A 14,539-nucleotide genomic window follows, 5' to 3' on the forward strand; every position below is an offset into this window, starting at 1 on the left:
TTTAATTTTACTTAAAACTATACATTGACCTAAACTTTGGTAGAAAAAGTACTAATTTTTATTTTTACAAACACTTTAAACTCAAGTTTTCTTCCGATTATACCTCTGGAAGGCACTTAGGATTCTAAAATAAAAAAAATTGTATACGTCACTATCATTGTAAGATATAAATAAATAATACTATAATTATTTACCTCGAATATATATGATAGCTGTACGGCAAGGAATGTAAATCATCATACGATTTGGATAATCAGAATATGGTTCTGGTGCAGTAAAATGTTGTACATTAGTATCAACTCGGTTTTCTCCACCAAACTTTGTATCATCGCTACATAAAAGAATTTTGTAAGTTCCTGCAGTTTTTACTCCTATAGTATAATCAGGAAATGACTTGACTGGATGAAAATTAAAAACAAATATAAGTTCTGCTCTGTCAAAAACAATAACTTTGTCCTCTTCATGTTTCCAACTTACATACCCCTGTAGAAGCACATATTGTTATCAATGAAAAGTTGATGTAATGTGCACAAATATTTTCAATAAGTATACTTAAACCTTACAGGTTGAGTATGTAGCCATCCATATTTTTCTTCAAGAGTATTTATAGCACAATCCCAATTGTTCATAAATTTGTATTTTAGTAATTCATCATCTACTAAATTCCATTGTCTTCTAGCATAATGGTAACTATCTGCGTTACCCGCGCGTGGAAAATCTAACCACTCAGGATGACCAAATTCATTACCTAAGAATTTATGTTTTTAAATTTACAATGAAAATATTAAAAATTTTAATAATAAATGTGTGAAATTTTAAAACTAACCCATAAAGTTTAAATAACCTTCTCCTCCTAATGCATGTGTGATTAATGTAATGAGATTATGAAGGGCAATTCCACGACTTATAATTGCATTAGGTGGACTGAATATACTCATATGAGTATACATTTCTTTATCCATAAGCCAAAATGCAATTGTTTTATCTCCTACAAGAGCTTGATCATGAGATTCTGAATAAGCTACTGTTTTTTCCATCCATCTTCGATTACTTAATGTCCAACAAATATCTCCAATTTTCCAATCTTCATCTTTTACTTCTTTTAAGAGTTTAATCCATTTATCAGGAATAGCCATAGCTAGTCGATAGTCAAATCCTAAACCACCTTCAGTAATTGGTCTAAAAGAAAAATAGTAATTAATTTATATTAAAAAGAAACATGTTTGATATATTTCAGTAATTCATTTAACATGACAATTTTTAAATATTTTATGTATTCAATACCTACAAACTCCAGGCATTCCACTAACATCCTCTGCTATTGTAATAATTTCTGGATACAAATAATGCAGCATATGATTTGCAAGCATTAAATATACTACACCTTCAACATCAACATTCAAACCATAATATTCTTCATAGTGACCACTAAAACCTTGTCCAGCTCCTCTTGAATGATACAACATTGAAGTAACACCATCAAATCTGTACAAATTTAATATAGGACATTACTTATATACAAAGTGAGTCTAATAACTGAGCTAGGCTACAGCTCTGTCCCAAATGAATTTAGAATAAAGTTAGAGTGCAAACGAAAATTTTACACTATCATTGGTGCACTTGCAACTACACCTTTTTCTAAATAGAACTGCATTTTTTTCAGATAGATAAATCCTTTGAAACATTTTGCATTAAAAATATTAGAATAAAATGTCAAAAAATTAATATGTTCCACCATTATAATCCAAGTACATTTTCATTCTTTTTGTAACATTTTTCATAATATTATTCAATTGTTCTGCACTCATACGCACTCAAATAGATATTGTTGATTCTTTTCCTCAAATTGTCTATTGAAATATATGCACCTTACTTTTTTAAAAAGCCCCACAGTACAAAATTCAGAGGATTTAAATTAACCGAACGCGGTGGTGGCCATAAAGCTGAATTCTTCATATATCATCTTCAGCATATAAAATCTACTGCATGAAATAATAACGGTGAAATTTAAAAAATTTTAAAATTCAAATAACTGAATTCTGACTGTTATTGATAAATATATAAATATCATATATTTATATATTTTACAGCACGAATTTCTATAACGCATCAAAGATATGGCGATTACGATTTTCATATAATGCGATAAATAATAAAACACAGGAATTACCTGCATTTAAAAATTAAATCTGCTTTAATTGTATATTGCATGCCATTTGTTTTTAAAATACCGTCCCAATTGATAAAACAGAAAATAAAAGTTGGCATAGTAATAATCATTTCAAACATGTTACTTTAGATTACACGCGTTATACGAGAAAAACTAACTTTTTTGTTATTTTATCCTAATATATTTTCATGCAGAATGTTCTAAAGAATCAATCCATCTGAAAAAAATATACTGTTCTATTTAGAAAAAGATGCAGTTGCAAATACACCAATACACTTGAGATAAAAGTCGTACTGTAAGATGATAAAGTCTATGAAATAGTATGAAATTTTTCTCTACAATCTTTTTTTAAATTTATCTGGTACAGAGCTATAACCCAGTGCAGTTCTCAGATTTACCCTATATAAAATTAAATCTTATTAAATCTTAGAGTATTTCATTAAATGGAAAATAAATACCTAAATCCATCAAAATTATATTCCTCGAGGTACCAACGTAAATTGGAAAGTAAAAATCGCAATACTTCATATTCTCCATAATTAAAGAGCCTACTATCCCAAAGTGGATGCTGACCACGATTACCAGTATGGAAGAAGCAAGCATCAGTACCATCAAACATATTTAATCCATCCAAAGTATTTTTTGATGCATGTGAATGCACTACATCCAATAAAACATACAATCCATGCTGATGTGCTGTATCTATTAACTGTTTTAACTCTTCTGGTGTACCATAACGAGATGAAGCAGCATAAAATGAAGTCACCTTATTAAATTTAATTAAATATATATTGTTATAAAATATAATATTTGAATATATTAAGCTTATTAACAAACCTTGCAAGATTATCCAGTATAGGTACACACCTGATATCCGAAACTTGCATAATAAGCATGTTCCATAATAGCCATTAATTGTATGGCATTATAGCCTTGTTTTACAATGCGAGGAATTGTGTTTTTTGCAAATTCTAGATATGAACCAACTTTTAATTCCTGAGTTGCAATACCAACATGACATTCATAAATTCTAAGACTTTCTGGTTTTTTTTGTTTATGGTACTTAAATTTATAAATCTGAATTAAGTGATAAAAATATATTATTTAATATACTTAAAATATATTACATAATATTATTAAAAATATATTACTTAATATTTACTGTAAAATAAAATTAATTGAAAATAATGTGTATATTTAAATAGTTATATAAAATAGATATTCATGATTATATATACATTTTCGGATGATGGGTGCCATATACGTTGTTTATATGTTGCACTTTCAGCTCGATTTTGTGTAACATACATAGCCCAAGGACTTAATCGTTCCAATAATTCATTGTTATGATCTTTCACAATTATTTTAACTTCTGAAAGGTGTTTTATGGGACAACTACCATCGGAATTAGGAGGTAAATGTAATTCCCATTTTCCATAATCTAATTTTTTATATGAATTAGCTGTCTTATTCCAACCATCTGGCAATAAAAATGTAAAACATCAGTTCATGTTTATTATTTTTAAGTAGTCTTATTTTCTTATCCTACATTATTATTATTTATCATGTGAAAGTTATAATTACAGTATGATCTGCTAAAGAAGAAGAACAATATATGACAGATACAGTATTTATTCGTTACAAAATTTGCAAACATATTTCATAATTTAACTACCTTTAAATTATTATATAATTTCATATTAATTATCTATTTCATTGTATAAATATAAAAGTATTATTAACCTTAAAATGATATTGTGAAGTAAAGAAACATACAAATTTTTGAAAATATTAGATAACATATAAAACATTTAAATTTCATTTGTTGTCATTTGTGATTCTACAATGTTACATATATTTAAAAAATATAAGTGTTGTCTTATGGTTAAAAAATATATTTTACCTAAGCGTTGCATTATCATGGCATTGAATTATCCACAACAAATATATAAACATTATACTACATGTTTTAATATAAGTGTAACAATATAATTAAATATACAGATGTTTAAAGAAACAGTTTTTCCTTATTAGTAATAAAAATTTTGTTTTTTGTAAACTAATATATAGTAATTACATTATTTATATGTAATTTAAAATAATTTTAATTTACTTACTAAAATCTCCTGTTAAAAATAATTCCTGTGCACCAGGTGCCCATTCCCTTGCAATAACACTATTATCTTCATTTATATGAATTCCAAAAACTTCATAGCCTCTTGAAAATTTATCTAAACTGCCATCACCAGCTTCTATCTTTTCCACATAATCTTTAAATAATGCATACCTAATAAAAAATGATTATAAAATTTCTTACAAATTTGTATGCCATCTTAGTGTTACTTTACATTATAATTATAATCCCGAATTATTCTATTTAAAAAGGGACATTTAGGTAATTATAGGCTATATTATTCGTTGAACAAGATTTTTAATTATTTTTCAAAATTAAAAATTATATTTTGAATTGTAGCGTGTTTAAAAAAGACAGTTATATATACTTAAAGATGTAATACCTTTTACGAATTTCATTTTCATAAGGTTTTAAATATGGATCTCTTTCTAATAAAGTATTTATCTCTGGAACTTCAATTTCAGAAGGATCCATGCTTGACCATTTTCCACCCATATTTATTTTTTTAATATTTCCACTAATAAATAAAGAACGACAGAACTAAAATAGAATAAAACACTTCACTCAAATTCAAATAACACTTCAAGGTGACCTTCGATAATTCTATCGACCAACTATCATTACCGACTACTGTCTAAAAAGAACAAACTTTAACAAAATGCAATGAAATAATATTTTAAGAGTGGAAGCTTTATTACCTAATAGTGTCCCTAATATGGCGAATAATTTAATATAATATAATTGGCGCTAGTTTTAAATTCCTGTCTGATTTTTCATACGCATTATCAGATATGAACCATTTTTTTTTTCTTAATCTAACATTTTATATGACAATAACATCTATTATTATGTTTAATTATTGTAAAAAATGATATTAACCTTACTAACTCAAATTATATTATGAAAATAACAATTAATGTGCAATTTAAAAAGAGGAGAAATAGAAATATGTTACTTTATTACATTGAAATTGAATAATATTACTAAAAATGTATTTATTTACAAATATTTTGTTTTGCTTGTCATATAAATAAATTAGTACATATATATTTTCTAAATTTTTATTCATAGTACTTTGATAACTTTTATAGTCTAAATATCAATGTACATATTTAAGGGCAAATTTGAGAATACATTTATTTCTATATAAGAAATACTAATATTAGAACAATTAAATTAATTAAATATTAGCAGTAAACTGTAATAGGGGAGGTTAATTAAAGAAAAAAGATTAAACTCATTAAAAATATTATTATTAATTTTTTAATTTAAAGAATTTTAAAACATCATTTGACATTTTTAAAGTATATGAGAATAAATAAACATTGTTAAACATAATGAAATACTAAACTTTGGGAAGATTTAGAAATTGCAGATATTGAATGTTTTTAAACTTTGGTCCATCATTTGTTTGGCTAAATAATCAAAATTTACTTAAAAGAAAAAATATGATTTCCTAAGTTGTTAAATAAAATATATATAAATAAATGGTATAATTAATAATAAAAAGATTAATTCACAATTCTCAATGTTCGCTCTTCCACACATAACAATACTAAAAGTAATGAATGACTGTTTAATGTATGAAACAATAGAATGTGTTTTTTTCCTACTAGAATTCTAAATTACTAAAAAATATTATTAATTAAAGAACGTGAATGCTTTAGAGGCCAATGACCTTTTTAATAACTTTATCAAAGTTAAGGTGTTTAATTATCATACTACGATAAATGCAAGGATTTATTAAATTCGCTGAAATCAATTAGCGCCTGGCTAAATATTTGAGTTCTTGCCTTTTACTGTTACAATAATCTTTTTCTAGAAAGTTGTTTGTTAGTGAATTCTTTGTCTGGAATTTTGTTTGGTAATATAATTCATAGAATTATTTAATGGAGTACTATCCATAGAGGTATCTGAAATATCTTCACTACTGCTGCTACGAATATCACCCTCCATCTAAAAATTTGCACGTGTAAATTTAGATCAAATGACAGTTTACAATTATATTTAATACACATATTGTTAAAATGTATATAACTTACTTGACCAGCATAAAAAGCATTATATGCAATTTTAAGAATCAAATATGTCCAAATCATATGAAGAAATAGCAATAAAATTAGTAAGGAGTTGAAAATATAATATGCTGGGAACATAGGCACTATCTTAGGTGCCTCTATTGATGTACTGTAATATTTAATATAATGTATTTAATACAATAATATAAATAATTTTTAATTGTACTAGAATGTATTAAAAATTAAAATGAATAGAACATACCTATAAATTATCCAAAATGGATAAACACCAATACGTGTAATAATCCACAGTATTGTGAAAATAACAAATATACAATCACATAATTTCTGGTAGCTTGCATATTTAGCCATTTTTGCAGCCTAAATTATACATAATTTATACTCATATATCAAATTCTATATTACATATTATTAGTTTTAATATGCATTGCTGTGTATGACTACTTGTACTTACTTCTAGAAAAATATCTGCGGAGTCATGTATTAATAATACTAATGAACCAATCCTAGTTAAATTTCCAACCCATGAAAAACACATTAATACAATAGTAGCTATATGATGAATAAACATTTGCCAAAAATCTTTTCTTTTCACATCAAAAAATTGAGAAAAACTTAGAGACCAGTAAAATGTCATGGATATCATATAGTACCACCACACATCATTTGAAACTGGATGATATGGATAGTCATAATAACAGTAATTTATATCCCATAACCATGGCTTGTCCCATAAAATCACAAGTCCATATAGAAATGAATATGTATAATATAAACATCGCCAGCTGTAACAAAATAATTTTGTACTAAACATTGCAAAATTTATTTTCCTGAATTTTTAATTTCTACATAAATGAAATTGAAAAATTGATCTTTTTATATTTCACAAAGAAAAGCTAACCTGTTTTCACAAAATTTTGTAAGCGTTGATGGCTTATCTTGAGTACGTCTTAATCGCAACCATCTTTCAACTTGTCGTTCAGACCAATCTAATTGTTTAGCCAGTGCCAGGATCTTAAAATACATCCATATATTACAAATACATCCATAACAATTGCTCAGTTACTTTGACATAGATTATTTTTCAAGAACCTAATATCGAACACATTTAAAATTGAATGAATCTTTCATATATGTAATGCATTATTATTGTTTTATATTATAGTATATTACAATTCAATATAAAATTAATCTAATATAATTTATTGTACAATTTATTGTACAACAACATAACATCCATTAATCCAAATATTTATCATTATTTCTATAATAAAGTACACAAATAAAGGAATTGAAACAATTAATATTTTTTTATTTCCTAAAATTTTATTAATAATGTACTAAGAAAAAATAAGATGATATAAACTTACTTGTTTATGTTTAATTTTTTTACTAGCATAGGCTTTTTCTAATATTTCATTTGGTATAGCTTTTTTTGTTCTCGTATTTTTTATACCAAGAGATCTACCAATAGGCGCAAAACAGTACCTTTAAAAAAAATAAAACATATAATTTTAATTAATTTAATTGACATTTCATATGTAAGAATTTAGAATAATTTTTATATAATATCATGTGACATTTGTATATATATATATGTGTATATATATATATAAACTATGTAATAAGCTAAGAGAATATCAAACATGTATTTATCATGATCTAGCTTATACTGAATATTTAAATAGATATTTAAAAAATGAAATTTGAATAATAGAATGTCTCGAATGATGTAAAATATGAATATTTACTTAAATACGGTATAACCTCAGTTTAATCACAAATTTTGTAACGATTTCGCGATATCAGTCAAACAATATATTAAAGTAATTACCTTTCTAGGGCATATCTGATTATTAAAAGAATAAATGCCATGGGTAAAGGATAAATTAAATGTTGATAGTCTGCATATTTATTCTCTGAATTTGGTTCAATATCATCCCACGTTATATTAGGCGGTAACCAAACATCAGTGGACCAAAAAGCCGACGATACATTCTTTAATATATCCATTATTTTAATTCCTGTAATTAGTAATCTGTGACATAATCCTATTAAATATCTGCTAAAAAAATATGATTAAACCAAAGTTGTTAAACAAATACCTTTTTAAACAGCTTTAATAAAGCAAACTTCAACTACCTTCCTGTGCTTACTCGTCACCGCTCGAAGACTGAGCCTGTAGCATTAATACACGTAACTCGGTTTTTGTTTCGATTCTTATTTCTATTCTTGTTTTCAAATAAAGAAATAACTTATCATTAGCTCTTTTGCTAAGTTCTTATTTAAGATCAATTATTCTTTGTACAATTAATATCCACTGTAATTATACAATCGTTATTTACGTATACCAAATGCACATTAGATGCGTGTGTAATCATTCTGATAACTAACATTTCATGGATAACCTCGCTTTTAATCTCGGTTAAGAAATGTTGCGAATATAAATTATGGAAAATATTAAAATTCCTTTTAAAAATGATTAAATAATTAAAATTATGATATATTTCAATAAATTATTATGTTTTAGATAAATTTTTTATTTATATTACGATCTATGTCGATATAATAAGTAGTATTTATAAAATTTTGTAAATAAGATTTTACAAATTTTTGTTTAATATTTATAGTTGAATCAACCATTTACATAGTCTATTACTAATATAAAAGAATAACCAAATTATGTGTTTCCAAATTTCAATTATAGTTTTTTATATTTTCAATTATAGTGCATTTTATATTGATCTATTGCTCATAGAAAAAATATTTCTTATAGTATAAGAAGTGTTAATGTAATGTTACATAATTCACAGATTAAAGAATCTTTTTATATTAAAGAAATAATGATGTGCAATTTCTATATCTTTTACTGTAATTTTTAAAATAGTGAATTTAATTGTATTTTATTAAATTGTATACTATATTTATAATATGGAAAATATTTTAAATTGATAGCCAATAATTTATTGAGGATTTCCTCATTCTTTATACCAATTTTTTTATTTCTTGTTTTAAATGAAAGCACATTGTAGATATTAAAGTAAATTAAAATAAGGTGTAACATTGAAATTTACCTTCATAAATGTATTGTAGTATTCAGTGATATTCTCACCACATTATCAAATTAAATATATATTTTGTCCTACTAAAAGTACATTTTGATCTTGAATATATTTAAAATTGGCAGACTTGTAAATAAATGACTCATAATGTAATTTTAATCTCATTAGTATTCTATATATTAATAATAATTGTTCGCTGTAATATTTTCAAGTACGATTAATTAATTATAATTAGCTACAATTTATTATATACTTGTTTATGTGAAATTTCTATATTAATTGGAAATCTAAGGTTAATTCTAATTGTTAAATAGCTACTGCTTCTTTTAGTTCTTGATTGTCAATTGATAATGTTATTACTACACAGTTTATGATATAATCCTTGAAAATTTAAATCTATTAGTCTGAGACTATTTTTATAATTTATTTAGCATTTTTTGTAAGTGGAATATAGGTATTTTCTTTTATATAATATGAATACATCATCTGTAATCATGAGTTCATTGACTAAACTGGAAATATTAATTACAATATCATATTATCAACTAAAAGTAGAGGTAAATTTAAAACTGAACTTTTAGATATATTATTTTCAAACAATTTTTGCAAAATGACTGTACAATAATTACAAAAAGAGTTATTTGCTTTAATTCGAATAAGTGTTTGATAAAATTACAGTTGTTGATAAAATAAAAAATGTTATCTTTGAGATAATTTTATAGGATTGGTAGTATTTCTCGTTATTTCGTCGTAGAATTTTATTAATTACATGATCGTAAGTACGACATATCGTGTTTCGCCTTACATAAAATTTAAGTAATTATATATTTCATATTAATATTTTATTGTATATTATCAAACAAATGTGGTAAAATTTTGATAGAAGAATAGATTTATATTCTTTACATGGATATCTATATTTTCTATGTATAATAATAAAATTTCTTCTTATTCAATTTTCAAAATAAAACAGTATAGTCATTATTATTAGTATGACATTATTGTTATTACATTCTCATTATTCACAGAATTATGATTATGTAACCTTTTATATCTTGTATTTTATGTAGGCACGTATTTCCATTTAATTCCTATTTGTTTATAAATATAAAAACAATCTTTTACAGTAAATAGTAATAAATATACCTCTTACATCAGTAACGACATTAGTAAACGAATAGTACAGCTATTTTGCATATCCTTAAAAATTTATTTTATTCCTACATTAAAAGCAATCTTTCTGAATACTGATTTTTGTTATCGAAAAATATTAATGTGCGCATTTTCGATTAATAGGATATCGTTTTAATAAACGTTTAATTACACGTTGATAGATACGAGCATTTCTTCTTTCATGAGGTTTTAAAAATTCTTGTTTTACTACATCAATTTTTATTGTTTTTCGTTTAATACCTGGTGTATGGACTAAAAAGGCACCATCAAGTATAACTAGTCGATAGTTCAAAAGACACATCTCGAACATCTATAAAAAATTTTGACATAATTAACATGATACATATGTTAGATATTTGTTAAAAAATTGATTTTATGAATATATTATCATTGTTATGAAAATATTTATCGAAGAGATTCTCAAGTAAAATTTTTTTATGATTAATTATTAAAAAGAATAGGTTATTACGAATGTAATGTGTTATATATTTTAAGAATACTAATAATTCAAAACGTACGAATATATGAGAATACAGCAGGAGAAAATATTTGTGATTAAATAGAAATTTATAAAATAATTAGATTAAGGAAAATAGGTCGTGACAATGAAAATTCAAATATCTATAAAACTTTATACGTATATAATTCTCGTTATGATTTAATTTGTTTCATAAATTTATCAATGAATACGTGCAATATATACCTGACTCATTTTATCTTGTCTACCTTCCCAAGACATCTCTTCAGCATAAAAGGGATCATTTTGCGTTCCTATGAATACAGGTTCCCATCTATGATGTGGGTATTCTCTTTTCGTAATAATAAGCGGTTTGACCTTACCCGGGTCGGGTCTAATTAACCATCTAGTGAGCCCAGGAAACCTTTGGCAATGCGAACAAAGGAATCTGTAGAAAAAGAAAGTTATGTAAAATTATTTCCGTATAATGATGTTTGTTTATACAAACCTATGAAAATATACAGCTACACCGGCTTTCGTTGCTAAAAGCAATTCCTTTTTCGTCAAAGGCGGCAGCTCATTTGATTCTATTTCAAATACTGGTACTACAAAAACAATTCCAGTTTTTGGTGGTCTTCCATGAGCAATTTCCATAAAACCGGATGCTAAGTTTTGACTAGGTAACAATTCGATGTCCGTTACTAGAACGCGAGTAGTATTTGCTTGAAATCTGGCCACATTTCTAGCCACATTGATAGGATAGGTCATGCGTCTTTGTTTTCTTTCTGTTTCTACATTTCCGTTTTGAAGGTCAGACGCGGCACAATCACCTTGAACTCGAGTTATTTGTCCTAAAAGTGGCGGATAGCCAGTTGGAAATATCAAATGAACGGAAACCTGTAAAAGAAAACGTTTTATAATTATAACATATCATATGTACTTAATAATTCTATATTTATGCTTTAAGTACAACTCTATTTACTACTTTGCCGAAATATATATCAAATAGCTAATTTTTAATTCTATGTTGAATTAATTTTCGCAAAACATAATCAATAATATCTGTGATCATTGCAACAGAAAATTATCGCGTTATGTTAATTTCTTTCAGTTTAATAGATTTTTGTGAGTCACAATTGTCATCATGTCGTATAGTAAAATGGCGGAGAATAATAAAATTGTGTTAGTTGCAATGAGGAATATGCATGCGGTATATGTACAATGTTTAAGTTTAGTCGTACTGCTAGCGACCCGTTTTGAGAGCGGAGTGCATAGGGAAACCTTGTACATTTCAGGTTCGCATCGACAGGCCCGATCGAGGAGAGCAACGGCGACACCAGCGTCGAGGCCAGGCGTGAAAATGGCCAGACTTAATGGGCCTTCCCATCTCCGAGCTAATTCCACGATTCCATAGACCTGATCTGCAGTGGCGTGTGTGCAGAGGGTCACCTGAGGCAGCTTGTTCCTCTCCTCGGTTCCGCGCAATACGAACGGTAGAACTCTGTAGGGACTCTTCTCACCGATTTCAGGGGTCCAGGTGATTTTCGATGCCGGGTACGAAAGAACATTCGGCAGGCCATGGTACCATTTGCAAAAGCTTTTGTTCCTGGTTTGTAGACCCGCCATGTATATGCCTGCTGCATAAGCAAGTGCTCCAGTCTGAACTTCTTGCTGAGAACTCGAATAACTCTTTGGTATTAGGATATCGTTGGTACCGATTATCACTACTGGTACATAAAATACACGATTGACTATGAGACGACCAATCAGAATGAAAAGGAACGTTAAACTCAACCAAATTAGGAACTTTCGACCAGAGAAACGCATTATTGAGAAAGAAACAATTTTCCATGTTATAAACGTGATAAATTCATCGAAGTGGTATGTACTTGGGCACTGCTGTTCCCTTTCTGGAAAGACGAGACCGTCAATTTTGGATCGATACAGCGCAGGCGTGCCTACCTTCGATATAGTTCGTCAGAATTTAAACTTATGAAAATAAAAACTTCAATTTGAATTAGCAGAACAATGAAATCTAAATTTTTAGTAACTATTAACTTAATAGGTTGAATCGAAAAACTAACCTATTTTTTTCCATTTGTTGTGTAATAAGGAAATATAAAATTTGTGAAGCTATTAACTATACAACGTATAACGTAATTATATACGCGGTATCGTATAATAAATATAAAATGTGAAATTTCTACGCATAACTCTAATTCGAGGTAGTATCTATAAATTACAAATCAAAGTGTGATTTACTGATTAACCTATTCAAATGTATGTACGATAGACATATTTAGTATTCGTATTTATGATGTAGTTAGCGTTATCAACAAAACATTGTTATCGCAATATATCCGTTTTATTGTGTAACCAAACCTAGAGTAATTTTTGGAAAATAATAATATACAAAATAATTGTTTTTACTTTTCAATTCGATAAGAAGATAGAATTATTAAAGTTTAAGAATCTTTCACGATTCTTATCTAAAAAAAATTATGGAAATACGAACTTGCAATTAGTGATGTTATGTACCTACCTTATCGTACATAAAATAATCATAGATTAAATAGTAATATGTTTTACATAACAGAATGTATTATCTTACATTGAAATAAGACCTACGTTATTTTTAAATTCCTGTAGATTTGAAAATTTATATTTTTAAATTGAAACTAACTTATTATTCTTATTTTACTTTACCATTATTAAATTATTTCTTAAGGACAAACAATTACTTGAAATAATCCAAAGAAATGGAAAATATTGACATTTTTGAATTAAGTAAAATTTGCTTTATCACTTCAGGTTTTATAAATACGCTTAAATTATATATTATAAATTATAAATCGTAAATTATAAACTACAAATCATAAATTAGAAATTAGAAATTAGAAATTAGAAAGTAGAAATCATAAATTAGAAATTAGAAATTGTAAATTATAAGTCAATATATAATAGTAATTATACAAGTTTATATATTATTTTCATATCTATATATTATTAATTATATAAATTATATAATACGTTTAAAAACTTAGTATCGTTTCATCATTGCTATTCAGGTAACGTACGTCCTTAAATTTAACCCGGGTTATTCGTGAATCATTGGGTTAGCACCTGACAGCGTTCAACCGAAGGTATGACACACCTAACGGAAGAAAGTGATGAGTTTCGACTTGTAATGAAATGTGCTTAATATCTTCGTGATCGATCCCAAGGTTGTGTTCTAATTTTAGTTGCTACCGATAGAAAACCGTTTACGGTACTACACCTTTCCCAGTAGCATGCAATGCGCCAAATCTACGAAATTCATTCCTACTGGAGCCAGTAGTTCCTAAATTGCTCGGAGGAATACATGGATCGTTCTGTTCCCCAAATATCCGTAATTCTAAAGTTCAACTTTACACTGCTGCTTCTATTCCTTCATTTGTGATGTGTCAAATGCGTTTGTCACGTGTATAGTATCGATGCTGAACTATCGATGAGTTGACTTTTGTT

At 26.7% G+C, this 14,539-nt stretch overlaps 3 protein-coding genes across 3 annotated transcripts; all 3 read right to left on the bottom strand.

The window, feature by feature from the left end:
* Positions 1 to 77: 77 nt before the first annotated feature.
* Positions 78 to 4,831, bottom strand: AGBE (1,4-alpha-glucan-branching enzyme). The gene is made up of 10 exons (XM_017897910.1): positions 4,687 to 4,831; positions 4,288 to 4,457; positions 3,409 to 3,650; positions 3,038 to 3,247; positions 2,629 to 2,936; positions 1,285 to 1,485; positions 827 to 1,179; positions 564 to 748; positions 195 to 483; positions 78 to 124 (listed from the first exon to the last, which is right to left on the bottom strand). Exons 1-10 carry the CDS (start codon positions 4,797 to 4,799, stop codon positions 117 to 119), a joined length of 2,079 nt encoding a protein of 692 aa, XP_017753399.1. The 5' UTR covers positions 4,800 to 4,831; the 3' UTR covers positions 78 to 116.
* A 1,212-nt stretch (positions 4,832 to 6,043) lies between these two features.
* Positions 6,044 to 8,509, bottom strand: schlank (ceramide synthase schlank). Its single transcript, XM_017897911.1, has 8 exons — positions 8,449 to 8,509; positions 8,178 to 8,381; positions 7,714 to 7,831; positions 7,245 to 7,357; positions 6,798 to 7,128; positions 6,585 to 6,703; positions 6,347 to 6,491; positions 6,044 to 6,260 (listed from the first exon to the last, which is right to left on the bottom strand). The coding sequence occupies exons 2-8, from the start codon at positions 8,354 to 8,356 to the stop codon at positions 6,138 to 6,140; spliced, it is 1,128 nt and encodes a 375-aa protein (XP_017753400.1). The 5' UTR covers positions 8,357 to 8,381; positions 8,449 to 8,509; the 3' UTR covers positions 6,044 to 6,137.
* Positions 8,510 to 10,675: 2,166 nt separating this feature from the next.
* On the bottom strand, positions 10,676 to 12,909 carry LOC108546006 (beta-1,4-glucuronyltransferase 1). Its single transcript, XM_017897912.1, has 4 exons — positions 12,317 to 12,909; positions 11,544 to 11,932; positions 11,282 to 11,483; positions 10,676 to 10,888 (listed from the first exon to the last, which is right to left on the bottom strand). The coding sequence occupies exons 1-4, from the start codon at positions 12,860 to 12,862 to the stop codon at positions 10,676 to 10,678; spliced, it is 1,350 nt and encodes a 449-aa protein (XP_017753401.1). The 5' UTR covers positions 12,863 to 12,909.
* Between the last annotated feature and the right edge of the window lie 1,630 nt (positions 12,910 to 14,539).

The sequence above is a fragment of the Eufriesea mexicana genome, unplaced genomic scaffold, assembly GCF_001483705.2.
Source record: "Eufriesea mexicana isolate 0111107269 unplaced genomic scaffold, ASM148370v2 scaffold598, whole genome shotgun sequence".
NCBI classification, from domain to species: domain Eukaryota; kingdom Metazoa; phylum Arthropoda; class Insecta; order Hymenoptera; family Apidae; genus Eufriesea; species Eufriesea mexicana.

Excerpts from the sequence above, each read along its gene's own strand:
- AGBE (XM_017897910.1), bottom strand. The coding sequence starts at position 4,799 with ATGGGTGGAAAATGGTCAAGCATGGATCCTTCTGAAATTGAAGTTCCA. Across the intron at positions 2,937-3,037 it reads ATGCAAGTTTCGGATATCAG|GTGACTTCATTTTATGCTGC; the intron begins GTGTGTACCTAT and ends AAATTTAATAAG. Across the intron at positions 749-826 it reads AGGTTATTTAAACTTTATGG|GTAATGAATTTGGTCATCCT; the intron begins GTTAGTTTTAAA and ends ATAAATTCTTAG.
- schlank (XM_017897911.1), bottom strand. The coding sequence starts at position 8,356 with ATGGATATATTAAAGAATGTATCGTCGGCTTTTTGGTCCACTGATGTT. Across the intron at positions 7,358-7,713 it reads AAAAAATTAAACATAAACAA|ATCCTGGCACTGGCTAAACA; the intron begins GTAAGTTTATAT and ends ATGTATTTTAAG. Across the intron at positions 6,704-6,797 it reads CCGCAGATATTTTTCTAGAA|GCTGCAAAAATGGCTAAATA; the intron begins GTAAGTACAAGT and ends TGTATAATTTAG.
- LOC108546006 (XM_017897912.1), bottom strand. The coding sequence starts at position 12,862 with ATGCGTTTCTCTGGTCGAAAGTTCCTAATTTGGTTGAGTTTAACGTTC. Across the intron at positions 11,933-12,316 it reads GCGAACCTGAAATGTACAAG|GTTTCCGTTCATTTGATATT; the intron begins GTTTCCCTATGC and ends TTTCTTTTACAG. Across the intron at positions 10,889-11,281 it reads GACAAGATAAAATGAGTCAG|ATGTTCGAGATGTGTCTTTT; the intron begins GTATATATTGCA and ends AATTTTTTATAG.